Source organism: Penicillium canescens (genome assembly GCF_028828765.1).
Source record: "Penicillium canescens strain IBT 15451 chromosome Unknown utg000011l_segment0_segment0, whole genome shotgun sequence".
Classification (NCBI taxonomy): Eukaryota; Fungi; Ascomycota; class Eurotiomycetes; order Eurotiales; family Aspergillaceae; genus Penicillium; species Penicillium canescens.
This window is the reverse complement of record NW_026703973.1, coordinates 395376-423282: the sequence shown is the minus strand read 5'-3', so window position 1 is coordinate 423282 and position 27907 is coordinate 395376. Positions and strand designations below refer to the sequence as shown.

At 48.3% G+C, this 27907-nt stretch overlaps 13 protein-coding genes across 13 annotated transcripts; 6 read left to right on the top strand and 7 right to left on the bottom strand.

Moving 5' to 3' along the window:
- Positions 1 to 548: 548 nt before the first annotated feature.
- N7446_012885 (MFS transporter) lies at positions 549 to 2314 on the top strand (the record flags this gene model as incomplete). The annotated part of the gene is made up of 5 exons (XM_058521627.1): positions 549 to 722; positions 786 to 865; positions 919 to 1194; positions 1253 to 2076; positions 2136 to 2314. 5 exons carry the CDS (start codon positions 549 to 551, stop codon positions 2312 to 2314), a joined length of 1533 nt encoding a protein of 510 aa, XP_058365104.1.
- Positions 2315 to 3357: 1043 nt separating this feature from the next.
- Positions 3358 to 3834, top strand: N7446_012884 (L-rhamnose mutarotase; the record flags this gene model as incomplete). The annotated part of the gene is made up of 3 exons (XM_058521626.1): positions 3358 to 3487; positions 3550 to 3686; positions 3751 to 3834. 3 exons carry the CDS (start codon positions 3358 to 3360, stop codon positions 3832 to 3834), a joined length of 351 nt encoding a protein of 116 aa, XP_058365103.1.
- Positions 3835 to 3898: 64 nt separating this feature from the next.
- On the bottom strand, positions 3899 to 4733 carry N7446_012883 (histidine phosphatase family protein; the record flags this gene model as incomplete). The annotated part of the gene is made up of 2 exons (XM_058521625.1): positions 3899 to 4625; positions 4678 to 4733. 2 exons carry the CDS (start codon positions 4731 to 4733, stop codon positions 3899 to 3901), a joined length of 783 nt encoding a protein of 260 aa, XP_058365102.1.
- Positions 4734 to 5156: 423 nt separating this feature from the next.
- Positions 5157 to 6191, bottom strand: N7446_012882 (aldo/keto reductase; the record flags this gene model as incomplete). Its single annotated transcript, XM_058521624.1, has 1 exon — positions 5157 to 6191. The coding sequence occupies one exon, from the start codon at positions 6189 to 6191 to the stop codon at positions 5157 to 5159; it is 1035 nt and encodes a 344-aa protein (XP_058365101.1).
- Positions 6192 to 6505: 314 nt separating this feature from the next.
- On the bottom strand, positions 6506 to 8799 carry N7446_012881 (uncharacterized protein; the record flags this gene model as incomplete). Its single annotated transcript, XM_058521623.1, has 6 exons — positions 6506 to 7481; positions 7540 to 7677; positions 7730 to 8274; positions 8336 to 8501; positions 8594 to 8670; positions 8728 to 8799. The coding sequence occupies 6 exons, from the start codon at positions 8797 to 8799 to the stop codon at positions 6506 to 6508; spliced, it is 1974 nt and encodes a 657-aa protein (XP_058365100.1).
- A 2364-nt stretch (positions 8800 to 11163) lies between these two features.
- N7446_012880 (FAD-binding oxidoreductase) lies at positions 11164 to 12910 on the top strand (the record flags this gene model as incomplete). The annotated part of the gene is made up of 5 exons (XM_058521622.1): positions 11164 to 11295; positions 11351 to 11821; positions 11878 to 12311; positions 12367 to 12575; positions 12630 to 12910. The coding sequence occupies 5 exons, from the start codon at positions 11164 to 11166 to the stop codon at positions 12908 to 12910; spliced, it is 1527 nt and encodes a 508-aa protein (XP_058365099.1).
- Positions 12911 to 13598: 688 nt separating this feature from the next.
- On the bottom strand, positions 13599 to 13832 carry N7446_012879 (uncharacterized protein; the record flags this gene model as incomplete). The annotated part of the gene is made up of 2 exons (XM_058521621.1): positions 13599 to 13731; positions 13786 to 13832. The coding sequence occupies 2 exons, from the start codon at positions 13830 to 13832 to the stop codon at positions 13599 to 13601; spliced, it is 180 nt and encodes a 59-aa protein (XP_058365098.1).
- A 1923-nt stretch (positions 13833 to 15755) lies between these two features.
- N7446_012878 (uncharacterized protein) lies at positions 15756 to 16265 on the bottom strand (the record flags this gene model as incomplete). Its single annotated transcript, XM_058521620.1, has 1 exon — positions 15756 to 16265. One exon carries the CDS (start codon positions 16263 to 16265, stop codon positions 15756 to 15758), a length of 510 nt encoding a protein of 169 aa, XP_058365097.1.
- A 639-nt stretch (positions 16266 to 16904) lies between these two features.
- N7446_012877 (60S ribosomal protein uL18) lies at positions 16905 to 17984 on the bottom strand (the record flags this gene model as incomplete). The annotated part of the gene is made up of 3 exons (XM_058521619.1): positions 16905 to 17766; positions 17820 to 17857; positions 17982 to 17984. The coding sequence occupies 3 exons, from the start codon at positions 17982 to 17984 to the stop codon at positions 16905 to 16907; spliced, it is 903 nt and encodes a 300-aa protein (XP_058365096.1).
- Positions 17985 to 18170: 186 nt separating this feature from the next.
- On the bottom strand, positions 18171 to 19367 carry N7446_012876 (HAD family hydrolase). The gene is made up of 2 exons (XM_058521618.1): positions 19056 to 19367; positions 18171 to 19000 (listed from the first exon to the last, which is right to left on the bottom strand). The coding sequence occupies exons 1-2, from the start codon at positions 19107 to 19109 to the stop codon at positions 18275 to 18277; spliced, it is 780 nt and encodes a 259-aa protein (XP_058365095.1). The 5' UTR covers positions 19110 to 19367; the 3' UTR covers positions 18171 to 18274.
- Positions 19368 to 19516: 149 nt separating this feature from the next.
- Positions 19517 to 20436, top strand: N7446_012875 (kinetochore subunit FTA4 family protein; the record flags this gene model as incomplete). Its single annotated transcript, XM_058521617.1, has 4 exons — positions 19517 to 19682; positions 19772 to 19940; positions 19998 to 20060; positions 20127 to 20436. 4 exons carry the CDS (start codon positions 19517 to 19519, stop codon positions 20434 to 20436), a joined length of 708 nt encoding a protein of 235 aa, XP_058365094.1.
- Positions 20437 to 20914: 478 nt separating this feature from the next.
- On the top strand, positions 20915 to 22271 carry N7446_012874 (uncharacterized protein; the record flags this gene model as incomplete). Its single annotated transcript, XM_058521616.1, has 3 exons — positions 20915 to 21655; positions 21709 to 21763; positions 21817 to 22271. 3 exons carry the CDS (start codon positions 20915 to 20917, stop codon positions 22269 to 22271), a joined length of 1251 nt encoding a protein of 416 aa, XP_058365093.1.
- Positions 22272 to 24118: 1847 nt separating this feature from the next.
- N7446_012873 (putative cell wall biogenesis protein Mhp1) lies at positions 24119 to 27892 on the top strand (the record flags this gene model as incomplete). The annotated part of the gene is made up of 4 exons (XM_058521615.1): positions 24119 to 24170; positions 24257 to 25172; positions 25256 to 27183; positions 27237 to 27892. The coding sequence occupies 4 exons, from the start codon at positions 24119 to 24121 to the stop codon at positions 27890 to 27892; spliced, it is 3552 nt and encodes a 1183-aa protein (XP_058365092.1).
- Positions 27893 to 27907: the final 15 nt, after the last annotated feature.

Here is a 27907-nt window from a genome sequence, read left to right as displayed (position 1 = left end):
CCGACTACCATAGGTTCTCCGGTACACACCTTATCTCTACCACAATTGCAGCACAGGCTGCCGCGGGACTTTGAGGAATGAATTCTGGGGCAATCGGTACATCTGCCGTTAAGTGATCATTGGATCATTGGATCATTGGATCATCACAGCCTTGATTCACAATATCTTATCGAATCAGCGACCCGGGATATACTCGGATCAGGGTGGTCGTTGCCTTTTACTGACCATTTTCTATTGACAGCGCCTAACCACAATATTCTGCCGATCTGGTATGCGACAGATAATGGCGTTGATTGTTGTTATTGCATGTCATCTGAGAACCATGCCTCAGCGACCTGAGCATCACTGACGATTATATAGTTCCTCATACCTACTTTCGTTTTCACGTCGCTTTCTATCAATTATCACAGCGCTCTTGTTTCTTTTTAATCAACAACCAAGAAGCTGTATCAAGATATCCGAACCCCTTTTAACTTATATATCGACCCTTGAGCTCCAGATCCCATCGCTTAATTAAATTTCCTCAACTACACATCAAATTCCTCAACATGGCAATGAGTTTTGTTAAGACTCTTTTTGCCTCACCGGAGGTCAACCCAAGCACCCGAAAGGCCAAATCAATTCCTATATTGAACCCCTTCGACCAATATGGACGAGTGTTCTTCTTCTCATGGGTTGGCTTCATGGTCGCATTCCTGTCATGGTATGCGTTCCCGCCACTGGTAAGTCAATGGTTTAAGAGTCATAAATCTTCGTGATCATAAATTCTAACATAATGTTTTTAGATGACAGTCACTATCAAAAAAGACCTGCACATGACGCAAGCAGAAGTCGCCAACTCCAACATTATGGCACTCCTCGCCACGTAAGTCACCGAGTAATTATACCACAGGAAGGATCCTTGCTGACTGAATCAAGGCTCCTCGTGCGGCTTGTGGCAGGACCACTTTGTGACCGCTATGGTCCACGCCTGGTCTTTGTAGGACTTCTCCTCTGTGGAGCAATCCCTACTGCCATGGCTGGTCTTGTCACCAACGCAAACGGGTTGATTGCTTTAAGATTCTTCGTTGGAATCCTAGGAGGAACTTTTGTTCCATGCCAGGTCTGGTGTACAGGCTTCTTCGACAAGAAGATTGTCGGTACAGCCAACTCCCTAGCCGGAGGATGGGGTAATGCAGGTGGAGGAATCACATAGTAAGTTCTTATTTCAGTCAATCATCCAATCCTATTCATACTAACAGCAAAATTTCAGCTTCGTGATGCCAGCCATATATGACTCCCTCATGCAATCCCGCGGTCTTCCCTCCCACAAAGCGTGGCGCGTAGCCTACATTGTTCCGTTCATTATCATCTGCGCCGTCGCCATGTGCATGCTCTTCCTCTGCGAAGACACGCCCACAGGAAAATGGTCTGAAAGACACCTCTGGGCAAAGGAGTCGAGCGGCACTGCGACGCCCTTGGATGGGAACATCGTCGACGTTAACACAGGCACATTCTCCAGTGGAATGACCACCCCCTACAACTCAGCAACAATCGATATCGAGAAGAAGGGCGCCCAGACACCACAGGTTATGGACAAGGACAGTTCCGCAGTAGGACAGATGGACAACATCTTCAGACAAGAAACTGTCGTCGCCCCATCTCGCAAGGAAGCCCTCAGAGTGGCTTTGAGTCTGTCCACAATGGCCGTTGCTATTCCCTATGCCTGCTCGTTTGGATCTGAGCTCGCCATCAACTCAATCCTCGGATCTTACTATGAGAAGAACTTCCCACACATGGGTCAGACAGAAACTGGTCAATGGGCTGCCATGTTCGGGCTGTTGAATGTAGTCTGCCGTCCTATCGGTGGTCTCTTTGGTGACTTGGTTTACCGGGCTACTGATAATGTCTGGTCGAAGAAACTTCTCTTGACCTTTTTGGGACTCGCTATGGGCGCATTCCAGCTTGCGATCGGATTATCCAATCCGACTAAGGAGTCTGCCATGTTCGGTCTTATCGCTGGAATGTCTTTCTTCCTTGAGGCCTGCAATGGTGCTAACTTCGCCGTTGTGCCTCATGTTCATCCATTTGCTAATGGTAAGTCTTTGCGTTTCACTCTTTTAAATCATGTTCGCATACTGACATTTCATTAATAGGCATCGTCTCTGGAATTGTTGGTGGATTTGGTAACCTTGGAGGAATTATCTTTGCCATTGTTTTCAGATATAATGGGGCTCACTATGAGCGATCGATGTGGATCATCGGTGTCATATGCTTGGGGGCAAACTTGGCTGTCTCTTGGATCCGCCCTGTTCCCAAAAGTCAGATGTCTTAGTGCGAATAACTGAGTTCTTTTTAATAACGAATCGATGTCAAAGTTCACTTTGTACATGTCATGCAGTTAAATCTAGTTTAGAGCTACCCTCTACTTCCATGTATCTACTATGAGTCTTAACAGTTAAACAAATCGCTGATAGACTCATCATGAGCACTAAAAGCTGAATAACCCACTCCGCCCTTTCCCAAATGGATACACCAGTAGGGCCGCGAGGAACAATCCCACATTTTTCCCAATTGATACTTCCACTATACCAAATCCCAGGTCCACTGTTTGAGTTCACGGCATTCTCTGTGTCGGCAGTATGGTTGATGGTACTGGATACGTTATCCCGTGTCCCGTCGGCGGATTTGATGTCACTGAGAAGAGGTCCCGAGGCCGCAAGATCTGACGGCACTAGGACAAATATTTTCGGCGAGATAGAGGTCGCCGCATGGCCATACCACAGGCGGCTATAAAGATTACCCATCACGGCAATAGTGAAGGCGCCAACGGTGTTGGCAACTTGAAAGCTGGAGCTGATGCGCTATGTCACAAAACAGGTAACAACATGGCCAGCTTCTGCGATAATCAACATGACCGGAGATTTTATAAAGGGCGGGGCGTGAAAAGACTTATGGCCTATGACTGCCATATATGTGTTACTTCATAAAGCGCAGTATTCACATTGCTATCTCAGTGAGAGTCCAAGAAATAATTAGTGTTGAGAGTCCATCAATGAAATCAATCAGTTGGCACTGGTTTGTTATCATCTTCGCGATAGATATTAGAGCTCTGTATAGACACGAGGCGGCTGATCTACTAAAACCTCGCCAATCGGTTGTACACATAGGAGCTAGGCGGTGAAGATGCTGGAGTAATGGGGCTCTGACTGCGAAGTCTCCACTAACATCGGGTTAGTGCACCCCGAGTGCGGGTTAACGCTGCGGCGAGAACGTGGGGCACGAGGCGGGGATGAATCTAATATTCTTTCTTCAGGGACTTGTGTCTGTAAGCTTACATGTATCACTTCTTTTCAATAATTCACACAGACTACAAAAATGGGACCTGTCCGTCGCATCGCTCAGATTGTTCACCTGAAGCCCTCTGCTGTGGCGGCATACAAGGAATGCCACGCCAACGTTTGGCCTGAAGTCCTTCAACAGATCAAGGACTGCAATATCAAAGACTGTACGTTTTTTACACTCACAATGAATATATCTAGGCTAACAAGGTTTCTTGGTATTAACTAGACTCAATCTTCTTTGACAACGATCGCACCCTATTCGCTACATTTAAATATGTCGGCACAGACTTTGAAGGGGATATGGAGCTCATGCGGGCAAACCCAAAGATCAGGGAGTGGTGGGCTATGACTGACGGAATGCAGGTATGTCTCAAAAATAACAATGAAGGGAAATGGGTGAAAACACTAACATAAACGATGATACCAGGATAGCCCCATTCCCGGCGCAGTGAGCAGTGCAGATGGACCCGGCTGGTGGAAGGTATTGGACGAGGTGTTTTACACAGAATAGAAGGCTCTATCGTAATGATGATTTTCAAGACTGTACATATTCCCAGGTCCACAAGTTCACAATTTCAGGGAGAGATCTTTCGTTTGAAAAACCGATCGACTTTTTCTTGCTTGGCGTCGTGGGCAGCACTTCCAATGCCACCTCGGGTGCGAGAGACATTGGCGAGATGGTCTTTGTTGTCGATATCTAGGATGGTTATTGACCAGCCGTGCAAGAGGGTGTGTGGATGACGGGAATCGGCTACCCGACTTTGTCGTAAGAGAACAGTTGTAACACCAGTGTTTGACCATGCAGGCTTTGCGACAACCGCGAGATCGAATTGCTTTTCGGGGGCAGTATGAACATCGGCTGGGTTGACAAGTTCCATGAGGCAAGTCCATAGTCTTCTGAGGAGGATACCGTGGGCAATGATTACCACATTGTCGACCGAGTGTGGATCATCGAGAATCAATGGAAGAAGATGCTCATTGAGGAAATTGTTGGCTCGTTGTATCATAGACCTATCGGACTCAATGCCACTCTCTTCTATTGAACCAGAAGGAATCCACTTTTTGCCTTCCATTTTCCCGTAGTGTCTTTCTCGCAAACTGTCAGTTAATATGGGCGATATGCGTGGTTGATTTGGCAGGGGTGTCTGAAAGCGACAAATGCCTTCTGCCGTGATTCGTGCGCGACTTAAATCTGAAGCAAATATCGTATTGACTCTACTTTGGCTGGAGGCAAAGTGCCGACCTAGAGATTCAATTTGCAGCATGCCGTGGTTGGTGAGGGCTGAGTCAGTGGTGCCGGCGCTGTCCCGAAAAGTCAGTGCGTGCAAGAATCTGGAATTGCGCGTAAACCTACCAGACCTTCGCCACATTATCCACGGTTTCACCATGACGGATGAGAAATAGGCGCATGGCGATGTCAAGTGTAGTTCAGAGAACCTGCCGGGGTGGACAATCGCGATGACAATGCATACAAAGAAACGCGCTAGCCGTTTTAGGGAGCCAACCTACACGTTTCTTTGATCGCTATAAAATATTAGTAGTCACACATCATACGGTCATACAAAGCCATAAGCACATGAATCATGAAATTAGAGACAAGAAGAGACTTGGATCTGCCGGGTGCTTATATGGGGCCGGAGGCCTAAGCCCCAGGCCATGATAAAATAGAGGCTAACAGGCAAGTAAGGCCCCATCTACTCCCTTTAAAGTTTTAAAAAACACTTGATTTTTATCCAGCTTCTGGAATGGCTGAAAGATCGAAAAACTGACCGAGCATGTCAACACGACATTGGGCCACTTTGTGCACATTTGTAGCTATATACACATGTATCTTCATGAATGTCCAATGACCTTTTTGGGCTCATACAGGTCATCAATGCTCTTCAAATCCTCGGGGGTAAGCTCGAGGGAAATAGCGCGAACTGCTTCATCAACTCTCTCTTTCTTACTCAATCCCAAAATTGGAGCCGTGATAAAGGGCTTGGATAATGACCAGGCGATTGCCACAGTCGCCATGGATACACCCTTCTCTTTGGCGATCTTTTCGATCTGCTCATTGACCTTTTTGTCTGCCTCTGTCATGGGCTGTCCGAGGAAACCCTGTCCTTGACCTTCCCCGCGGGAAGTGGTCGAGAACTCATGCCATGGCCGGGCAAGGAAGCCCATCGCGATGGGACTCCAGGGGATACCACCCATCCCAAACTTGGCACAGGCAGGGTACATTTCGCGTTCCTCCTCGCGGTAGATAGCGTTGTGAAGGTTCTGCATCGAGATGAACTCGGTCCAGCCATGGAGGCGAGCGGTATACTGGTACTCAAGGAACTGATGAGCCCACATCGATGAAGCACCAATGTAGCGCACTTTTCCGGACTTCACAACATCATGAAGTGCCTCCATTGTTTCCTTGACGGGAGTGTGTGGGTCGAAGCGGTGGATCTGGAGCAAGTCGACGTAAGGCAGGTCGAGCCTCTTCAGACTGGCATCGATGCTTTCAAAGATGTGTTTTCGGCTCAAACCGTACTGGTTGACGTAGCCGGAGTTGTCCTTCTGTTCATCTGTCATTGCCATGGGCTGCTCGTTGCCACGACCGACGGGCGCCCACAGCTTGGTTGCGATGACGATGTTTTCGCGGCGCCAGTTGTATTCCTTGATCGCCTTGCCCAGGATCTCTTCGGAAATACCGTTGGAGTAAGCGTTTGCGGTGTCGAAGAAGTTCAGGCCAGACTCATAGCAATGATTCAAAACCGGCAGGGCATCTTTTTCCGGGATGGACCAGGTGAAACGGCCCTCGGGGTTGCCGTAACTCATGCATCCCACACCAATGGGGGCAATGCGGAGACCGCTGCTGCCAAGTTGGACGTACTTCATGTTGGGTTGATTAATTAAAGGAGAGAGTAAGGAGAGGCGTGATTATTTGCAAGTCAGTTAAATCTGGAGCACTGGGAGCACTGGGAAAGTTTTTGTATCTTCAGCAGTTAACGGAGTTAATGTACAAACTTTCCTATCGGAGATAGCAGTAAACTTCTCTGCCTTATGGGACATGAGAGACTACAAATTATTGGCATCATCTTTCAATGGGAGGTTGAGCGACGGACATAACGGAAATGAAGTCATCACATCGGCCGATGGAGATTGGTGAACCCACCAATGTGGGTCTTCGGCCGAACACATTCTTGGAACGGTCAAACAAGACCGTTCATTTCGTTCATCTGTTGCACCCACGACTCGATATCAAAATTTGATACCGTAATATCGTCAAACATAGCCGCATTGTCAACTCCACTGGTCGCAAATTCTGGCATGATGCCAGGTGCTGGGAACAAATAATGGCTAGAAGCATTATCGATCAGTGTCTCTCCGGAAGATATGCTGTCCAGTATTTGTGAGGGTTGTTGAACAGTAGTTCTGGGCATGTTCTGCTGAAACTGTGTCATGGGTTGCATTCTTAAGTGGCAGAGCTTCAGAATTAGCAACCCCGACTTTGCTAAAGAAACCCTGTCCTGCGCCAATTCGAGGCGATGTATGGCCTTCTCTATTGTACGTTGAATTCGATGTGATAGGCCAGGATCCGAGGGCGGGTATTCGAGTATAGTGACGGAGAGGAAAATAGCGGCGTCAACAGTATAGACGGAGAGTGCGTAGATACTGTAATACCGTGTGGCCATGAGATCAAAAAGACATTCTTGCGCATCCAATGTGGATAAGGCTGCTTCAATAGCAGCGTTGCGACTAGCCACGCGTATCTTCGCATGCGGTCGATGGAGGGCCATTAAAAATGAGTGGGCGGCAGTTGCTATTTGCTGGCGCTGTTTGGGAATATGGACGTGGGTTAAATCCCAGGATCTGTCCGGGTTCACCGGCCTGTGTACAGGCGGCAAGCCGCTCAGCAAAGAGAGGATACGGTGATGAAGAGTCTCAACCAAGGTGTAGTTCTCGGGGTGGCGTTTGTGGACGCCTAGTGACATTGCTTCATGGATCTGTTGACAGACGGCGTACTGAAAGAGATGGGGTGTGAAAGATGAGGGCGGTTCATGCGGAAATAGAGCCATTGGTACTGTTGTCGATGGGTCTGTCGGTATATCGCGGTCCAGTGGTGGCATGATCGTACAATCACTGCTATTGATAGTTCGCGGCCAGCCCAAAGCGAACGCCATGTGGCTGTCTTTGTTAGCATATGTTACAAATAAAAGCCGCAGCATAGTTCGGAGAGCCCAACCTGTCCCAACAGTATAGTTTGATCCATAGCCTACGTTTGTACTCGTCGTACCACAGTTGACTGAGTGTATCTTCCAATGGAGATTGTGGTTTTTGAAAGATCTTGGATTGTTTGTGAAGTCCCAAATCTTGAGCCATCCTGTTGAATAACGGGTTAGAAAATTCTTCTGTGACTGACCAACAAATCTTACCTGATTGCAGCACCAAGTACGTGCCAAGCTTCTCTTCCTCGACTGGAATTCTTGAGCCATAATGCCCTCATCAAGTTACTCTGCACAGTAGTTAATGTAGGCTCATCTGTTTCCATAATGCGACGAGCCGCCACCCCTCTCTCCGAAAAGTTACCGGATAAACGGTCACGCGCAGCGAAGCTGTCAACTCCTAAAGACTGGAGGCAAGGCATGTCCAATGGGGCGAACTGCAAAGCAACAGCAAGGATCTGAAAGATCAGTGCTGGGAAATGGAGAAGATCGGGTGGCAAGCCTCCGAGTTGTCCATTTGCCATAAGATGGTTGCTAAGAGCATACCAGGAAGTGTAAAGCTTCTCAAAGTATTGCTTTTCGAGAACGGCGAAATACCAGTTGGCCTCCGAGAAGAAGGTCTCAATGAGCTCTCTTGTGACTGCCTGCTGAGGTAGTTTTGCGCAAAGATCTGAGAAGAGCCGCAGTGTTGGTGGATGTAGAGGCATGATGTTTGTGGAATTTAAAGCCTGAAGCTCTTTATCGTCTCCCATAAGCTGTCTCATCTATGTCAGTCATAGTCATGAACAGCGACCACGAAGAGGATTCGAGACTGACTTCATACAACTCTGACAGGGTGTTCTCCCCGCCAGGTCGAGCATATCCAATTTGATTTTGAAATGGTCGTTCCATAAACGGTGTTGAAGTCTGGCCATTATCCGCTGTGGACAGTGAACTTTGCGGTGATGGTAGCTCCGCTCTGACGGTGGATCCTTCATCAGAGCTTCATTTAGGAGAGTTCGTTAATCAAAGAACGTCATACACTGATACGGAGACTGCATAATGCGATTACAGACGACTGGATCCAGTCCTTACCTTTCTAAATGATCATATGTACATTTCTCTGTAACATCTCTTCCGGTACACATGTTGCACGGCCTCAAACGGTCGCACTATTGGCAAGTTAGCAACCAAGAACGTACCCCGACAGATATCTAATTGCCGAATACCTTTTGTTTCCTGCGGCGACATTCTGTGCAGGCTGTTACAGGGCGCTTGCGACTGGCGGCCGAGAGATGCATGGTCAATGCCTGTAATAAGTCGGTGTGAGGTCAAAAGAGAGAGATTGGACGTCGAGACGCGAATTGGCGGAATGAGGCCAGTGTATTAGTCATCGTTGATGGCCTCAACCTTGGGAAGGTTTGTTCATCTTGGCAGGTTCTACCAATGTATGCTGTATTCTCTATGCATGGAAGTCTGACCTGACATGTTGAAACAACGTGAGTGGGACAACTTTAGTGTAACATACCTAGGTTCTCACTGTAACGCCCCCCAGCGTTCCTTCACGAATATTGCGCCGTATTTGCAACGCCACCCCCAAGTGACGCCAAGCCGATTCGTGAAGTTTTCCACAGGCAACTGAAAAGTGGAGAAAACGAACTCAAGGATGAGTTAAGCCGGGGTTTAGCCGAGAGCGTCTAGACCATCTGGCGAACTTTGAACTGAGTATGTATCAGTAGTAGTTTCCATGCAAAAAGTAAAAGTTTATGTGAAGTGTTTGTCTAAAAGAAGGGAACATTTAGATTTGACTCCGTAGTTTATCAGATAGTTATCATTCGGGTTTCCAGGGGGCGTAGCTCCAACGCGGAATAAATCCATCAAAAACGATCAATTAAGATCTTGTAGTAATATTAAGTGATAGTACATAGAGGGCCAAGAACAAGTTTGCCCTTGTCCACATATTGCTTGTGGTCTTGTCTATGGTTTCTGTTCTCCCTTGCGTTTGTAAACAAACTTAACGAACAACATACAACACACGGAAGCCGAGAGGAAAAAGATCCTCTGTGGAGAAGGAACTCCTACGGATTCCGTTTCGGATTCCGTCTCCATGAGTGAAACATCTTCAACCCCATTGATAGTATCTGAACAACGCTGCTCAGCCACCTGATCCAGATATGACGGTTCAAATCGACCATCCCTCTTCCAAGGTATTTGTTTACCCTCGTCAGAGCAGAGGGTAAGAATGACATTTGCGAATTCAGAACCATAGGCGCCGTCAAATATCGTATTATAGTCGATTTTTTTGAGATCAAATAGGTCAAGAGAGCACCTCGATAACAAGGGCATTCCACGGGAAGTAGAATGGCCCAATCCTTCCACTGTTGACAGGAAGACGTCGGCCGAGACTATATCTCGCAAAGAACTTTGCACCGCTGCAACGAGCGCAAAGGATTGTTCTGCAAATAAAATGACGCTCAAACACCATAGGAGGTACATGGCAGCGCTGAATTGTTTTCTGTTTCTTCGAGGTCGGCAGGTGACAGTTTAAAATTATTTGTTCGGTCGTACCGTTTTTTCAAGAAAATGCAAAACTCGGAAAGGGAATTCTGGAATGATCAACAGTCATAAGTACCCTTCTCACTGTAGCAGTTCAAGGTATTAACAGCCAAGAAAGCGCCAAGAAGTCACGTCGGCCGATGAGGACCCATATAAAGCGAGCAAACCAATAGCAAGTATGCAGGAAGCTATTTTATGGGCTTTCCTTGATACGTCGGCCGAAACGATCAGATAGCAGTGTTCACAGAATACTTTTCACTTTGGTCGCCAAGGGCCCTTCCTATGAGACTAGCAGACAATTATGGCAAGGCCGAAACATTTGCTGTGTAATCTGCAACGTGAAAACCATACCTTAGAAACGAGCCGGATACCTAATTACTCATGGATTACTCTTGGTTTTCAAATTAATTCGGAGGATTAATCAAACCCAGGGGAGGCGTTTGTTAACGCTGGAAACACACCAGAGGCAGCAGCACATTTGAAGTTATCACTAGTCCTCACCAGATACAAATGTTCGCTACTCATTTTTACTCCGGTGCTTTTGCACCTGCAGTTACTGCGTGCCCATCTCTGCCTTCCTTGCTTTGCTGTTTGACTCTTTACGTGCCTAGCAGGGTCCTTGGTCCGGGTGTATATTAGAGCTCTCGGGTCCATGAAATGTACAGAAGGCCGATCCTTGCATCAAAGTCAATCTACATCCGGTAAGGTTCGAGAACCCCCATTTGAAGCTGGCCAGTCGTATTTCAAAGAATAGCCCACATTATCAGTCAACTGCAGAAGGTCTACCGATGCTCGTGCATGGATCCCGCATCGGCCGACGGGTATGAGGATCTTCTGCTGTAAACTTGGGGTTTTTAAGTCTGGAGCTATTGCGGACCTGCATTCTCAACGCGTCATGGTTTAGCACGGCCTCACTTGGCTTGTTCTAAGGAAGGGTTCCTGGTGAATAACTTCCTCTCCGCGTTTTCTTGGCAAATATTCCCAAGGTTATATAGTTCACCACTTTGCCCCATGAAATGGATATAACTAGCCCCTCGACTTCAAGCTAGAAGTGTCAAGATATTCAACTTTCTCAATCTATATTGACTTTCCCCTTCATTCCATCTACTATGCTACGCAGAGTTTTACTCTTAGGCTCTTTGTTTGCCTCGAGTAATGCAGTGAGTCTAAAGCATCATGGCACCTCTGAGCAGGGAAGCAGTCAATTGAGCGAGACAGTCTCTGTAGGCTGTCACCAAGCGGTAGGCACTTTTTGAGCATTTTTTCAATCTCTTGCTTTCTAACGTTGTCATAAAGTGCACCCAACTGTCTGCCACCTTTGGCTCTGCTTTCCATTATCCCGACAACGATCAAAACTTCACCATTTGGGATGCTAAGCAGCAAGAGATTCACCCGGCTTGTCGCGTTGAGCCCTCCGACGCAAAGGATGTTGCCCGTGTACTAGATATTCTAGTCCGTCATTGGTGTAACTTTGCCGTCAAAGGTGGTGGCCATTCAAGACATCGGGATGACTCGAATTCTGTGGCCGGTGTCACGATCGACCTCGACCGAATAAACAACGTTGAGGTCTCGACAGACGGCACCAAAGCACGTGTTGGAGGCGGCGCAACTACCGCGAAAGTGTACCGAGATCTAGATTCTCACGGTCTTTCTTTCGTCGGTGGAAGGGTTGGCACTGTCGGCGTCGGCGGGTTTACCCTGGGTGGAGGAACATCGCCTTTCTCCAACAAGTACGGCTTGTCTCTCGATAATGTTTTCGAATATGAGGTATGTCCTTAGGTTTTACAATCTTCTCTATTAACCAATCACTGACCTAACTTCAGGTTGTCCTTGCCAACGGTACTATCACGACCGTCTCTGATGTTGATCATCCTGATCTCTACTTTGCTCTCCGAGGAGGAGGTAACAATTTCGGTATTGTCACTGCCTTCACCGTTCGCACATTCTACCAAGGTTCAGTTTTCACTGCTGCGACAAGCTATCACAACAATCAAAGCGAACAAGTCCTCGACCAGGTGTACGACCTTTGGACTGGTGATGAGCTTTCGAGCGATGTTGAGATGGCCTACGACTTTTATTATGCCTACAGCCCCCAAAACGATGACTTCACATTGATGGGCAACCAGCGCTACGCGAAGCCGATTATGAACCCGCCAGTTTTCAGCAACATTGATGAAATCACTCCATTGACAAGATCCCCAAGGATTGCCACCATGGGCAATATGACAGGTAGCTCCGGGCCCATGGGTGTCACAAGGTTAGTAATCCTATGTAGTGGTCTATATCTGGGCTGCTTATTGACTTGGTCCTAGAAATTTGTTTGCTACGCTCAGTGTGCGGCCATCTCGCCTCTTTCTCACTCAGGCTCTCGAGATTTTCAGTGAGGAGGTAAAGAAAATCAAGTCTGTTAAAGGCCTGACTCCAAACTTCATTTGCTATCCCATTCAGAAAAACGCCATCAAGGCCATGAAGCAGAGAGGTGGTAATGCTCTGGGTATTGACACAGATGGGCCCATTTTCCGTAAGTTATAACTGCCGGTCTCATAACTACTGCGGATTACTAATTTAATTCCAGTTATCCTAATTTCTACGGCTTGGACCGATGCCAGTGGTGATGCCGCTGTCAACAGCATGACAGAAAACACTGTCCAAAAGCTCGAATCAGCTGCTGAGAAACTGGGGGTTGCAAACCGATACCGCTACATCAACTATGCCTCAGCAGCACAGACTGATGAGGTTTTCCCTGGCTACGGTGAAGAGAATATGCAGAGACTAAAGCAAATTCAAATGGCAGTAGACCCTAAGGGTGTCTTTACCTCAAAGGGACTGTGGAGAGGATTTAGGAAGCTGCTCTAGCTGAATGTGTACATATCTATGGACAAGACAGAGAAACGAGGTCCTCGGGGCTTTTTTCATGTCACTTCATTACATTGTGGAGAGCACGGTCCTGTCTTCGTATTACAGTGTTAACGAAGACGATTACTTTATTGGACCCAACGCACTGACTTTTTATTAAATTACAAATGAGCAATACTTATAAAAAGCTGGGCTACTTCGGTACCAGCCTTGTCCGTGCTGTACTTAGTATTATCTTGGATAAGCTCTGTAGGATCCAAGCCTACATCAAGGCCTATACTGTAATACATATTTGCTTCACTTTTTGACCTCTTTTCCGCCCATTTGCGAGTGCCTAAAGTGATAGAAGGAAATTATCTGTGTACATGTGAGACATTTAAGAGGCAATCGTATTATTGCGATAAAACAGTTAACGGAAGGCCGAGGTTTACTATTAGTGAAAGTAGGAAAGTGCCGGCTTTAGGGGCTTCTCGATTCTCCCATCAAATATTCTTTATTTGTTAAACTTCACTTGGAATTGCCCAGTCAGATAAGAAAGTGGAATTTCTTTGTAAGAAATATCGATGAGCCTGATCGAAGTTGCTGAATAATGGATGAAAAGTCTGAAACTGGAACTTCTTCTCCTCATGATGTTAGACTGGAGGAGTTGACAGTGTAGGAGGCGCCGTCTCCGAAATTTTCAATGCGTTTAATACTCTGTTCCATCACGAGGATACTGATACCAATGAAGGCAATCAGTGCTATGGAAACCCATCCTAGCACCATCGCCCCGACTCCCGCATGCACCATAAGTGGGGATCTCTGCCATTGTCGCCGTAGAACTGCTATTTATATGTTGCCATAATATGGGATATGTTAGCCAGAGTGGGACTTACATCAGTCCATCGAGCACAACGTTTCTTTTGAACTCATTCGCAATCATGACCAGATTGACGGAGTTGGCTATAATTTCCGTGCTTGTTTTCTCGCTGACAGAGGTCTTTTTGGTCTTAATCAAATTTGTCAACGCGTTTATGTTGTTGGGGTGAATACGTCTTGTATGGCTCTAATCCCCATGTATCCCGCTCGCACCTCAAGAATCGTCCCATTGCCAGTTTGTGACACGGTGTGGATGGCATGTGCGATAGCTGAGCTCACTTTTCCGGGGGATGAAGATATCGGAGTCGCTTTTGCTGTATATACAAGCGACAGCAGTTATACATTGCTAAGGCTGTTGGAAGAAGAACTTCCCGCGAGCAAATGGGGTTAGTGGATATATTAGTCGAAAATGGCGGGAGATAGTGAACTTCTTCTGGCTCACTCACATAGCAAGATAATTACAATTATTGCCAGTATCATGTAAAGCTGGTGATAAGCAAAATTGCTTTTGAATCTCTCTGTATTGCGGTGCATCTCGTCAGCACACATTTCGAACTGCATTTCTTGAACGTACCAAGACCTAGACTAAAGCCGAATGCCATTGCTTTGGTTAAAAGAGCCCACACAGTTGAGGGGGGTAATAATATGCTAATTTGAGGAATGAATACTGCACTTCCAGGTGAGCATATAGTGATCTTCAGGTGTAATTTGACTATTTTGAGTGTATCTGATGGGCGAGCTGAGGAACACGATATGCTAACCATGTCTATATTAGTGCATGCCGCTTGACTGTATTCTGCTATTGGCTGCTGTTCAAACATTTTGATTTACTATACAGGAACAATGACAATATATTGCCTAGTGGGTATTTTTGACCTAAAATTCTAGCTGTATTGACATACGATAAGTATGGTGTATCTGCGCTACAAGTATCAGTTCCATTATATTCCACTAAGTCTCTTTTGGGCACTCTGTCTCTGTCGGGTCATTCAAACTTTCATTCTAAAAAGACATCGGCATAAGCGGGCTTATAGTCCTTTGTCCTCAAACAGAAGCTATTAATGCAGAAAAGATTTTGCTACTACTAAGCGTATCCCAATATGGAATGGGGTAAGGCTTCCATCTTAAGGCCCACAAAAGACAGGTAATTAGCAGGAAAAAAGCAACAAGCATCAAAATCCCCACTGTCAGTCCACTCTTGATGCCACTAGTTAGTGGGCGTGTCCAAATTAGTGCCAAAGGCGCAGCAACGAATGTAGCGATAAGTGTCAAACATATCAATACCAATTTGGCCCACTGAGGTGTCTGATGCATTCCGTGAATGATCAAGTCGTGCAGCGCGTTGCAAAATTCCGGTTTGGATTTGAACCAAAATGGGACCCCGAGGATAAACAGAACAGTGAAAACAATGGCGATGCTAACAGCATCCTGGATGCCGGAATCAAGGTTTGCAGGTCCAAAGGACGGCAATTGGTATCCCTGAAACCACCCCATTCAAAAAGGCAAAGCTGATTATGAAGCCGAAGATCGCCCGTATCCTCCCCCTATTGAAAGGGTCCCTTTGGCAGTCCATTTCCCTGTTCTAGCAATGATTCGCCCCAGTAGGCTTCCTAGCTACTGCAGTATGACTGATCTTTCAGTTCTTTCTGTCTTCGGTGCCATGTTCTTTTGCAATGATATGAACATGAGAAATTCTCGCTTCACTCAGACTCACTTGTTTGATACATAAGAATTTTAACGATCATGAGGTTATCCAATCATTTATAATATATATAGCTAATACTCGACATAATCAACGCTACCAAATTTCCTTTTTTCCAATCCGTTGAAAAAACATGCTCTTGTTCTCCCAACCGCACGTGGCTCGACGTCATCGGAAGCAATTCACTAGGATATGGAACTATCATGACCCTATTAGCATATATATAAATGACGTGGCTAATAAGACCATCGATGCACGAATTGACACCCACCTTTGAACAAACATTCACTGCTCAGAAGTTGTCCGGTCATCGGATATCTCCGGAGAGAACTGGCGGTCTGCAACAAGAGCACTATCGTCCTGTGCCCCATTCAAGCTCTGCCCATCCTGCTCATGAACATGACTAGCATTTTCCACGTTCGAGGCGACGTCCTTCTCAACATGCGCGGCATCAGCATCAGCAGAGTCGGCGGTGTGATTTTGACTTTCAACCTGAGCATCGGCGACTTGACCATCGGCAGTGAAAGAATGATGATCATAGTGTTCGTGTTCGTTTTCAGATTCATGTTTATGTTTCACAGGTTGCTCAGTCCGAACAGAAGGACTAGGCGAGACAGTCCCCATTCTGCTGTGCCCATTGCGAGTTGGCACCCGCGTACGCAGTTTGGACTGCGGTCGGCTTGGGGGACCGGCATTGTCTTGCAAAGAAGGGTTTTCAAGACACCATGGGCACTCGAGCTTGCCTGCGTTGGCTCGGTGCCAGCTTGCATGTGTGTGTTGCTGATATCTCTTCATGGGGTTGGTTGGTTGTTGGGATTATGGGCGGAGAGCGATATGGGATCATCCAATTCTTCTGTTAGCGTCTCCGGAATATTAATAATGAACATGGGTACTATTGTAATGATTGTATTATTAACAGCCCCCTGGATGAAGTGAGGATAGTAAACTATTGAGACGCTATATATCCTTGTCCTTTACTGTACTGTGGTCACCAGGTACTCTGTGCTGGCAGTGCAGGGGTCGTGGGTGGGGCAGTTTGTTTCATGATATGTTACATACTGCACTTCATGTCGGGTATGTCGAGTATGTCGAGTCATGTTGACTGGCATAAATCAATGGCATGTCTTTGTTGATTGAAGCAGATACGGAGGGTCAGAGAGTTTACGAACACTACGGGTCCCATCTACAAGCAGATGCAAGGAAGCACATGAGGGAACAAGACTGATGGACATTGACGGGAGCAGTTAGAACTGAGTAAAGAAATTGCCTTGAATGAACACCGAACTAATTGCTCCCAGAAAAACCTCTCGTAAAAAAAAAAAAGTGGTATGTCCATGATCCGTCAAACTACATCACATCGAAAAAAACGCCGGCAGTAGCCAATTCCCTCTTGAATTTTGGTGGAACTTTTGAGAAAGATAAGAAGCGATCCTCTTACTGGGAGAGCTCCTTGATCTTCTGCTCGACACGGGCCTTGCGCTGGGCGTGGGTGAGCTTCTGGACCTTGTACTTCTTGGACTCGGCCTTCCACTCGGCCTTGGACTTCTTGGGGCCGGCGTTCTCGTCAGCCTTGAAGGGGTCCTCGCGGATGGCCTTGTGGGCATCAGTGTAGATCTCCTCGAGGTCACCAGCGTCGATCTCGTTCTCAATGTACTTGACGAACTGGGACTTGTAACGCTCCTCATCCTCATCGGCAAGGTTCTCCATGTACTCGGAGACGTGGCCACCGACGATGTAGTTCTTGAGGGTCTCAGCATCGAGGGTCTCCTCCTCAATGTCGTAACCGGGGAAACGGCGCTCGGAGTGGGGGATGAAGATACCACCGTCGGAAGCACCCTTCATGGCGGCGAAGACACGGTTACCGGTGGAAGTGCGGACGAGACCGACATCAAGGAAGGCCTTGAAGGGGCGGCGCTCACCGTCCTCAGTCTCGACGGCCTCGGTGAGGGTGTGCTCACCAGTGGCCTCCTCAACACCCTTGAACTGCTCGTCAAGGTTGAGCTTCTTCAGGACACGGCGGGCGAGGAGAAGACCGGTGGCGTAGGCGGCGGCCCAGTTGGTCAGACCCTGGTCAATGCCGTACTTGGGGAGCTCGTGGGCGTAGGCAGCGGCGAGGACCTTGTCACCGGAGATCTCGGAGTAGACGATCTGGGTAACGATGTCGCGGTTGGTGAAGCGAACGACCATGCGGTACTTGGGCGCATTGTACTTGTTCTTGGCCTGGGTGATCAGGCGCTTGCGAGCATAGTAGTCGGTCTTACCCTCACGGCGACGGCGGTACTTAGTCTGGTAGCGACTGAAAATTTATTAGTAAATCGGAGCGGATAAACTGGTGTGGAAATAACTCACCTGAAGTAGGCGTCGTTCTTGACAGTCTTGGTGAAAGGCTGTAGAAGACATCACGAGTCAGCAATTAACGCTTCAGAAATCACGCCGAAGCAGCTTGCAGGGACCCGGCTCCGAAAGGAGAGGATATAAAGATCAAGGCTTTTTCAACCAGTTTCAACTCACCATTTTGACGGTGTCGAGGGTGCTGAGGGATGGTCAAGGAAGAAGAACAAAAATTTCGTGGGGCCAATTTGTGCGGTTTTCGCTTAGCGCGTGGCTGCATCTCCCGTCAGAATTGTGGTCGGCGACGAGGGAACATCGGATTGTGTATGGCCCCAACACCACAACGGAATTAATTCACCACACATGAAGGGAAATCAGAAACAATAATAATACCCATTATTGAGAGTTATTTGGGTACTGTTTCTAGTTTCGATAATTATCTAGGAATTTTCAACACAAAAATCCCCTTTACATCACAGCCGTGCCTGGTCCTCCAGCAATTGAAGACCGGTGAGCTTCTCCAGTTCCTTGACTGCATCTTGAGATTTTCCAAGAGTGACCTTGACCGTACGCATGCCGGCCTTCTTTGCTCCCTTCAGATTCTCCCCGATGTCGTCAAAAAAGACGATATCGTTGGGGTTAGTCCCCGGCAGTCCCCGCTTCTTAGCTAGAGTATCCATTTCCTGTAACGCCACCTGATAGATCTTCGGATCAGGTTTGCGAAGGCCTGAATGTGCGGAGGAAATGAAAAAGTCGAATTGCGACTTGACCCCGGACACATCGTTATTGTATTCGTGTCCATCGGGGAATATAACAGTGTTGGATAGAGCCCCCATCAAGAATTGACCAGACTCTCTGAGTTTCTTCAGAGCCGGATACATATATCGGTCTGGAGTGCGCGATATCCGCATCATCTCCCAGAAGAGCCATTCGGCATCCACCGTTGGCAGGGGAGGGATGGTGGTCGAACTGGTGCCTTGTTTCGTTTGAAGTTGTTGGTGGAATTGTCTCCATAGATCAGGGTTTCGTAGGTCTGTATTGAAGCCTGCGAAGAAGTCCGCATCCATCTTGATATCGCCCCGCTCCAGCTTATGCCAGCTACCGTTCGGCTTTGTTCGTGAGATGCTGAAATTGACCCATCCTGGTGGGATATTCTGGGCGATCTCGTAGTCTAGGATGGCTTGGAATGGCGATACAACCTACAATATAGTTAGTAACTAGGTTGTAGATGTTTGGGCCGAGTGGTTTGCTTACACACACTCCTCCAATATCGAACAATAGGCCCACCGGGCGTTTGGTCTCTGCCATCTTGAGATAACAACAGGGCTGATAGCAGTAATGGCAGGAAGTGGGAGAGCTGCTTGAATTTAAGCTGACACTGAAAGCCGAATGGCCTAGAATTCTTGGGTTCAGAAAGGATCTGAACTACTTGAATTAATCTGGATTCTGGAGACTGTCAGATTGCCGAGGTACTGGCGATCGCTGCAGTTCAGACCGAGGATACGCTCCCCACCTCGACAGGCGTTATCGGTCCACTTTAGACTGCATGAATAACAAAGGTCTTTCTCTTGATATATCCAGAAAGGGTTCTCGAAAGAATATGATCCAGGTCAAATGGCAACTCTTCACCCCATTTGCGGAGGAGTCACGTGTCTCTTATCGATAAGGCGCGCTTTCTGCGCGAGGGTCAATGGTGTTTCTCTAACAATCCCGAGATGGAGTCAAGTCGAACGATCGTTGAGCTGAAATCTGCCTTTATATGGACTCAAGTCCGTATCTTCTCCGAGAGTCTCGACCTACCTGAAGACTGGCGGAACTATGCCACCGAAACCGATGAAGGAGATCTGAACCCCAAGGTCATCGAAGATGTCCTACACAAAGGTCAGAGCACCAATCGCAGTCCCCCATGGCCTTTGTTAGGCTTTAAATCTTATTTCGCTGGGATGTTCATGAGGCTAACAATTTTATAGTGAATGCCGCCGCCAAGCAGCACAACCGCGTTGTTTATTCATCACAAGCAATACATCACGTCGCCCAACAGATTGCAAGTCTGTACTGGGCCTCGGTCAGTCAAGATGCTCGCAGTCGGAGGGTATTTGCCCGAGGCGTTGAAAAGACCGCGGATTTGTCAAGGCAAATGTGAGACGAAGCCGGCTCTACGCAAAGAGTAATGAGCCTCTGACCAACTTGAACTAGGAACATCACAAAGCTGCCTGTTGAGCTGGAAGGCCAGGAACCAAGCGAAGAGCAGAATACAAGGTTAGTCTGCAATGTATTCAGATTTCCTCCGATTGGAGTTCCGCCCGCCTGACACCAGTTGTACAGATACCAGCAGCTCCGTGAGCGCCTGGCTAGCCTCGATAGTCAACGGCAGCAACGCCAACGGCGCCTCGATCAATTACAGCATCTTCAGCGATTGCTTGTACCATTCAAAGACCCCTCAAAAGATATCCAACCAAACCTTATCACCAAGGATGGTGAGCTTGTTCAAGAATTAGAGAAAATGCGAATTCTGGCTGCAAGAGTTGGAGGCAGGATTGCACAACAGACACGAAGCAGCGATATCCCTGGAACCCACGAGTACTCGCTACCAGGCTCTGATCAGAGATTGGAGGCCTTGATGGATATGACTTGACGAACTGAAATACCCCATGCTAATTGCATACAATGAATTTACTTGCGGTTGCGATACAGAATCAATTGAATCATCCTTTCTTTTTTTTTTTTTTTTATTCTGAACTTGCATGAACTTTTGTGATGCGTAGTCTTCGTTGTCCTGGTTACGATGCCGATGCTCTTTGTATATATCTGGTGCCTTCTGCAAATATAGCCTCGTACCAAATCCAAAGTAATGGGATGTGCTAGATGTGGCCACAGGCATTCAGGTTAGATTTTGATATAGGATGCAGTGCCAATTAATCGTGGGCATCTCGTTCTGGAGTCCGTTCTGTGTAAATCACCGTCATTGATCTATTACACCTACACACTCGTTCTCCGTCGGTCGAGAAAGAAATAGGCTTTGCCCCACTCGACAGACTGGGAAACCGGTTCCTCGAGGGGCAAGTCTTATCCATTTCTTCGTGGCCCCAGGATTGACCATTATCTTTTTAAAAATGAATGCTTTTGAGAAGATGAGGGAGTTGGTCGAGGGGCGCCATCCATTACGTGACTTATCACGTGGTGGTCTAGTCCCATCTGGGACTAGCGTGAATCCCCAGCACAACACGCTTCCTGCTTGCTCCCCGACCAGTGAATCTGATCAGAGCTCCGAGACCGCGATCGATAGCGATACTGAGATCAGCCCATCCGCCACCATCGAGGGTGCCACTTCTTCCTCCCCTTCCAAGGCGCCTTTCGCGCGTGGGCATCGCCGTCGTTCCACCCACGTTACTCGCCGTGACCTTGAGAAGTTTCAATCGGAGGTCTTGGGCGTTCAGAATCACGCCTCCTGGTACGACGAGGATAACGGCACTCCCCGAACCTTCAACCCCAACGATCCTTCACTTGAGGAACTGAACCGTGCTTTCGATAACGCCGACATCTCTATGAACGCCGCTACCATGTCCAGCAACGTTCCGAACTCTGGCATCTTCGCAGGCTCGACCGGCTATGGCGATAGCAATGCCGTGCCGAATATTCCCCCTCGTCAGACTCCGTCTCCCGCCCTTTCCCACGCTTCCTCCACCACTCAGATCGGCGGCGGCGGCATGGGCGGCATGGGTGGCATGCCGATGAACGCTGGTCACCAGATGGACTTGCATCATCTCTACGAGATGGTCGTCGAATTGAGTGACGTCCTGAAGAACAACCGGGATGTCACCAAGAACATCGTTGCCAACGCGGAGGAGATCATGGTAAGTGGAATATGAGAACATTCGGCTGTGACATTGAGCTTACACGTCCGCAGAAGAATGGCATCGCCGACAGTTCTCGCTCGGGTGACCAGAACGGCGAAAATCTTAGTACGCAGACCCCTTTGAAACCCCCATCCATTGCGATCACTAACCAACAGCAGCTGCCCGCATCGCCGAACTCGAGCGCGCCTTGGCCAAGGAGAAGTCCATATCTGCAAACCACAAGCACCATCGCGAGGAGAACTACAAGATGATTCTCGAATTCCAAACCGCCGTGGGAGTCATGGTCGAGCAAATTCGCAACTACTGCCAGAACAACAACATGCACTACCTTGCTCAGAAGCGCCACTACAACAACCTCCTTCAAGCCGAGCGCGATGCCCACCTGGAGAGCCGTCTTGACCGCGACCACTGGCATGCACAAACCATGAAGTGTGCCGAAATGATCCGCACTGCCTACCGCCTCCGCTGCGAGGAAGACGACCTCCCCACTAAGATCATCTCCGGTCTGCAGAACGAAGTCCGCGCCTACCGCTTTGCACTGGGCATGGAGGCTGAGGCTAAAGAGGAGGAGTACGGTTGGGAATATCTCAAGGACATTCCTGGTCTGGAGTAAGAAGATGGGACCATTGCTATGTGCGGAGGCCTTAATCCCCCTTGACGCTGTGATGACTGTTTCTTTCATCGCATACCATTCGGAGGCGATTTATTTTTTATCGGCAGGACACTCTCGGTCCTAGCGAGGCGTTTTTAGGCGTTTTCATCGCGGATACCCGTCTTTTTTGTGCGTTCAAATGATCATCGAGTCGGTGTGTTCGACGCCGGTACCTGTAGGTAATGATTTGCTATTAATGGTTCATACAATGCAATCGCCTTATGGTACAACCTGTCATCTCGGGCCGTCTTAGTGTGAAACCCATTGCTTCCCCCAGTGCCGGTCGATGCTTATAGGACTGAGTTGTAGAGCTCGAGGGGGTAAGTTGTGAGCTTTTGTGTTCATATTCAATGTTGACCAACAACTCTAACGTCAGACCGGCCCTGTAAAAAGCACCTTGCAAAGTGAACTGTAACTAATTGCAGTACACGTATAACAATGAAGGATGATGTTGAGTAACTTAGCAGCAAATTTATATCTTGGCATTACCATATCTTGACTCTACAAATAAGTAAGTTATAGATATTTCTGTATACCGTACTTTACCTATTATTATTAAGTTGGAGGCGAAGATGGTCAAGTGTCGAGCATCATTTTGGAAACGGTGGAGGAGAGGGAGGGAGGTGTGTACTTGTTATTAGACGGAGGAAGAGTGTTTTGTCTATCCCAAAATCCAGGCATGGGAAGCAGCCTATTTATGTTAGAGATGGGCTTAAGGGATATACACTCTATTAATTATGAGGTACACATTGCTATAGATGTGTCTTTAGAATCCTACTGTAGATTTTCAAGTTTGGCGAATCCACAGATATAATTCTTCACCAAACCAAAGGGGCCACAAGTTCAATTGATGTGGAGGAAGGGGTAACTTATATGTACAATATATTTACGCTAACTGATACCTACCAGTGGACCCTGTTCCTGACTAGGTCATCTCAGATTGTCAGAAAAGCGATGCGTGTCGCAAATATCTAGTCAGCGCTCGTCCCACTTATCGAGGGCACTCACAATAGATCTATTCGATGGTCAATCCTCGACTTAGCCGATCATTCGGAGGTAGGATCGGTGAGAGTAGGATCCACTGTAACAAGAAGAATTTTGAGCCATAAAGGGCTAATTCTCACTAGCAGCGCTGATCAGTGGAATCGGAATCCTACATTTGGATCCCATGAGCAAGGTCAGATCTAAAGAATTTAATTAAACAAGAATATTATGGCATCCCAATAGATCCTAACGATATCGATGTAAGGCTCCTATTACCTTCGGGCCCGGAACCTGTAACCAACAGAGCCTCACAATTACCATACAGTACGTACTGGGTCACGTGGATATAATACAGGACTGGACACTCACGTGCCTCAGTGGAGCCTCCCCCGGCCCAATTACCTTATTATGTCACCTTATTCCATTGCTTAAACTTCCCCATCCGGAGTCTCCTGGGCTTTTTCCTTCTGGAAATCTTCTTTCTTGATTCACTATGCATTCTTCGTTACTCCCAATGGCCATGCGCTGTCAGTTCCTGTAGCGGTGTATAACGGAATCCTCGGTCGCAGATCATACGGCACATCATTGCGGCACTTCCATTTGCTGTCCTCTGGCGCGGTTTAGTGCTGTCCACTTGATTTGTCTCTTCAAATCGTCGTCTTGCGATCATCCATGAGAAGTGGGGGAACAGTCAATAATGCGTCATACGATTTAGATCCTATTCAGTCACTCCCGTCCTACAACGCCACACCGCTGACCAACCTCGACACCTGCTCCGGACTCAAGTCTTTCTGAACATTAAGATCGAGCGAGGTCATCTCATCATGGAGGGCGTTCAGACCGTGGACGTGAGCTGGCTTCATCATTCACAGAAAGGTATGTCCGACTTTCCATGCAAGCGATTTCTCCGAACCCGGGGTAATGGCAGGCCTCGGAGATAACACATCTGACACTTGATTCAGACCATTTATCTCGCACAAAGTCTGTGAATTCGCCAACTACGGCTAGTGAAAGGCCAGGGCCCGGAGCTGGCACAGAGCAGCCAGCATCCTCCCCACCCAAGTCGCACCGGAGAAATCGATCCAACAGTAGCCCGGCGCAACCGACACCCCCTCCCCCTTCCTCGGAGCCGAAGAAAGCCCCCCAGAACGACATAACGCAAGTAGAATCGAAGCCACAACCAGCGGAGAAGAATGAGGAGCAAAAGGCATCCACGCCATCTCCGGCTTCGCGAAAAAGCGACCCGAAGCCCATTGGACGACGGAACTCCTGGATATCCAATTTGAGCTCGAAGTTCTCGTCTGGATCTACGCCACCGTCGCAATCTAGTTTAAAATCTAGTCCTGCGAGTCCGAAAACGACTTCACCCCTCGACACACACAATCCGTTCGGCGCTGCCTACTCCCCGAAGGACAAGGAAGAGGAGAAAAAAGATGACTCCAACCCGTTTACTTCGACATCACCTAAAAGCCCGTCGTTTATTCACAATGCTCTGCGCAAGTTTTCGTCCAATTCTGGTGGTTTGCCCAAGTTGAATCCCAATGATTCCATCTGCCCGCGTCGTGTGATGAACATCGACCAGAATCGACACCGATGCAAAGTCGCAGACCTAAACCAGGCTAAACTAAACCGTGTGGCTTTCTGTGTGGACGTGGAAATTGCGGGAATATCACACCGCGATGACGACGAGGAAGCTCCTCCGACCAACCAACTACGGCAGCCTCTCCCCGAGTCTAATACCCACAAGTCCAAGAAGGCAGATCTCAAGTCAAAGGGGAAAGAGGAAGCTGCCGCTTTGAAACATCCAGAAACTGTCTTGGCTGAAAAGGATGCTTCCCCACCGGCTCCTGCTCAGGCTACAGGCGATGCGGCTACCCAGTCTTCTTCTCCCCCAACGACACCACGACACCCAAGCCATCCACCGAATCTGCTCCAAATGGTGAAGGGACTGATCCAACAAGGAAGCAAGAGAAGAAGAAACGGTCGGAGGCAGAGCGGAAAGAACGGAAGGAAAGAAAGCGGCGGCAAGCGGTGGCAAACGGCTCAGTACCATTGCAACTGGATGCCGAGCATGACGAGGAGGAACCTCAAGCATCACCGCCAGGTGTCTCTCGATCCAAAACGCAAAGCCACCCGACAACCGATCCTGTGCGCATCTATCGTCGATGCTGTCAGCTGCGCGAAACGCCCGTTCTCAAGAGAGTGGTTGACGAGATTTCGAAACCTTCATCAACATTGGCTGAGTCTCCCGGTACAGTGGCGGCTCTGGATCTCAGCAACTTCCCGATGACGTCGCAGGACCTAACAACTTTCAGTGATTGGCTTGCTGTTGTCCCAGTCCGCAAGTTGATTCTTGAAAATTGCGCACTAACGGATGCATCCGTACGTGCCATTCTTGCAGGTCTGCTTTCTACCAAGACAGTAGAACAGATGCGCTACCGACGGAGACGATCTCGAAGACCCGAGTCCCCAGGTGTTAAGGATCATGAAAGATATGGTGTTGTGGAAAAGCTTTCTTTGAAGAACAATCCTAAGATTGGACGAGAAGGATGGCGTCACATTAGTCTCTTCATTCACTTGTCTAAATCTTTGAAAGCCATCGATTTGTCGGGCATTCCTTTCCCTCGTGGTCAGATTGCGATCGGTGGCTCTGGCGCACCAGGTCAAACCCAGCCACAAACAGTTGATGTAAGCACTGTCTTCGCTAGTGCGCTGGCAGAGCGCTTTGGTGGTGATCACCTTGAAGAACTGCTTATGAGTGAGTGCTATCCTTCGGTTGATGCCGTCCAACAAATCTGCCAGGCAAGCACCAAGATGGGCTTGCGAAGACTCGGCTTCGCCAACAACGGTCTGACGAGAGAGGGATTGGAACATGTGGTTGAGTATCTCAAGATCGGTCAGTGTGAAGGCCTGGACCTAGGTGGCAACGCCATCAAGGATGATCTTGATCTTGTCACGAATGCGATTGAGCCTGAGCAGCCACTCTTAGCTTTGAGTCTAGCAGATTGTTCCTTGAACCCGTCAGTGATCTGTCCACTGCTCCAAGCCCTTGCCCAGATCCACAACCTCCGCTTCATCGATTTCTCTCACAATCGTGAGTTATTCTCAGCTCAGCCCAATGCTCTTGGGGCATTCCGTCGCTTCTTGCCAAAGATGCCGTCTTTGAAGCGCTTCCATTTGGCTGATGTCGATCTCACACCAGATCATGTCATTGGTCTTGCTGAGGTGCTTCCAGAGTGCCCCAGTCTTTGCCATTTGAATATTCTGGAGAACCAGCAAATCGAGGACCTGGCCTCTACCACCGATGCTGTTGCACAGGAAGAGGCATGTGCTGTATATGCCTCTATGATGGCCGCTGTACGTGTCTCACGAACCATCATTGCAGTCGATATCGATGTACCCAGCGCCGAAAACAACGAAGTTGTCAAAGCCCTGGCATCGCAGATCGTGGCCTACTCGCTACGAAATCTCGAAGGGGGTGCCATTGCGGAAGAGCTTTCCGATTCTTTCGATCACCTTGGAGCTAAGGATGTTCCTGTGCCTGAAATCCTGCAACATATTGTCGGATATAGTTTCCCCTCCGAAGAGCCGTGTGACGAGGATGACGAGGCGGCTCCAGACGAGGACTATGTTATTGGCGGTACAGGTGTGGTCAAGGCATTGGGCGTTTGCCTCGGAAACCTGGACCAGCAGGGTCTCGAGGCTCTTGGGGATCACTCTGCACCGGCGAGTGGCACTACAACTCCCAGACGCCGCAAGTCTCGCAGTGTTGTTACCAAACGGCCCCGTGACATGTCGAAGAATCTGCTTGAATCGGCCCGGAATATCAGAACTCGGATTCAGTCGGCTCTCATTCGTGAGGACCGCGCTGGCAATGACGCGAATTACCGTAAGTTGGGCAATTGTTTAATAGGTCTGGTGTCATATGCTAACTCCATTCAGGCCGCTTGCAATTCTTGGATATCACCTTGCACAGGATGATCCAGCGCTTCGAGGACGAATACCCAGAAACTCGCATCAGTCCCCAAACCGCACCCGCTGTCCCAGCCCCCGATACCAGTTCCCAACACTCTAATGAAGACGGCACTGGTTCCATGGCTACTGGTGGCAACTTGAACAACAGCCAACTTGACGAGACTGGAGCTGACGAGGAAGATGGCGACCACTATGCCGTCCGCCTTTCCCGCGCCAGCTCCATGACTTCGCTCCACTCTCGTGCTATGACCTCCCAGGAAGGTCACATTCATCGTATCGGCCAGAACCTCCGCCGCGACTTCCTCAAACCATCCCTCACCCCCGGCTCTGGCGAAGAAGACAAAGATAACGACGATTCCCACATCGTCGCTCTCCGCCAGAAGCTCGACCGTCTCCACGACGAGCAGTCTTTGTCCAATTTCGACAACTTCGAAAACGACAGGGCCTTCGAGGAACTCGGCACCACCGTTGACGAACTTTGGGCCGTCCAGCGACAAGATGCCGAAGGATTCGAGCGCTTCAAGCAGTCCCAGATCGCTGCCCAGATCAACAGTGGTCTTCGGCTTCAAAACAACCCAGAACATAGGAAGGACTCTGATGAATCAGAGGCTAAGTCCCCTTAACTTTTACACTTAGGT

Excerpts from the sequence above, each read along its gene's own strand:
- N7446_012876 (XM_058521618.1), bottom strand. The coding sequence starts at position 19,109 with ATGGCAGAGACCAAACGCCCGGTGGGCCTATTGTTCGATATTGGAGGA. Across the intron at positions 19,001-19,055 it reads TCGATATTGGAGGAGTGTGT|GTTGTATCGCCATTCCAAGC; the intron begins GTAAGCAAACCA and ends ACTATATTGTAG.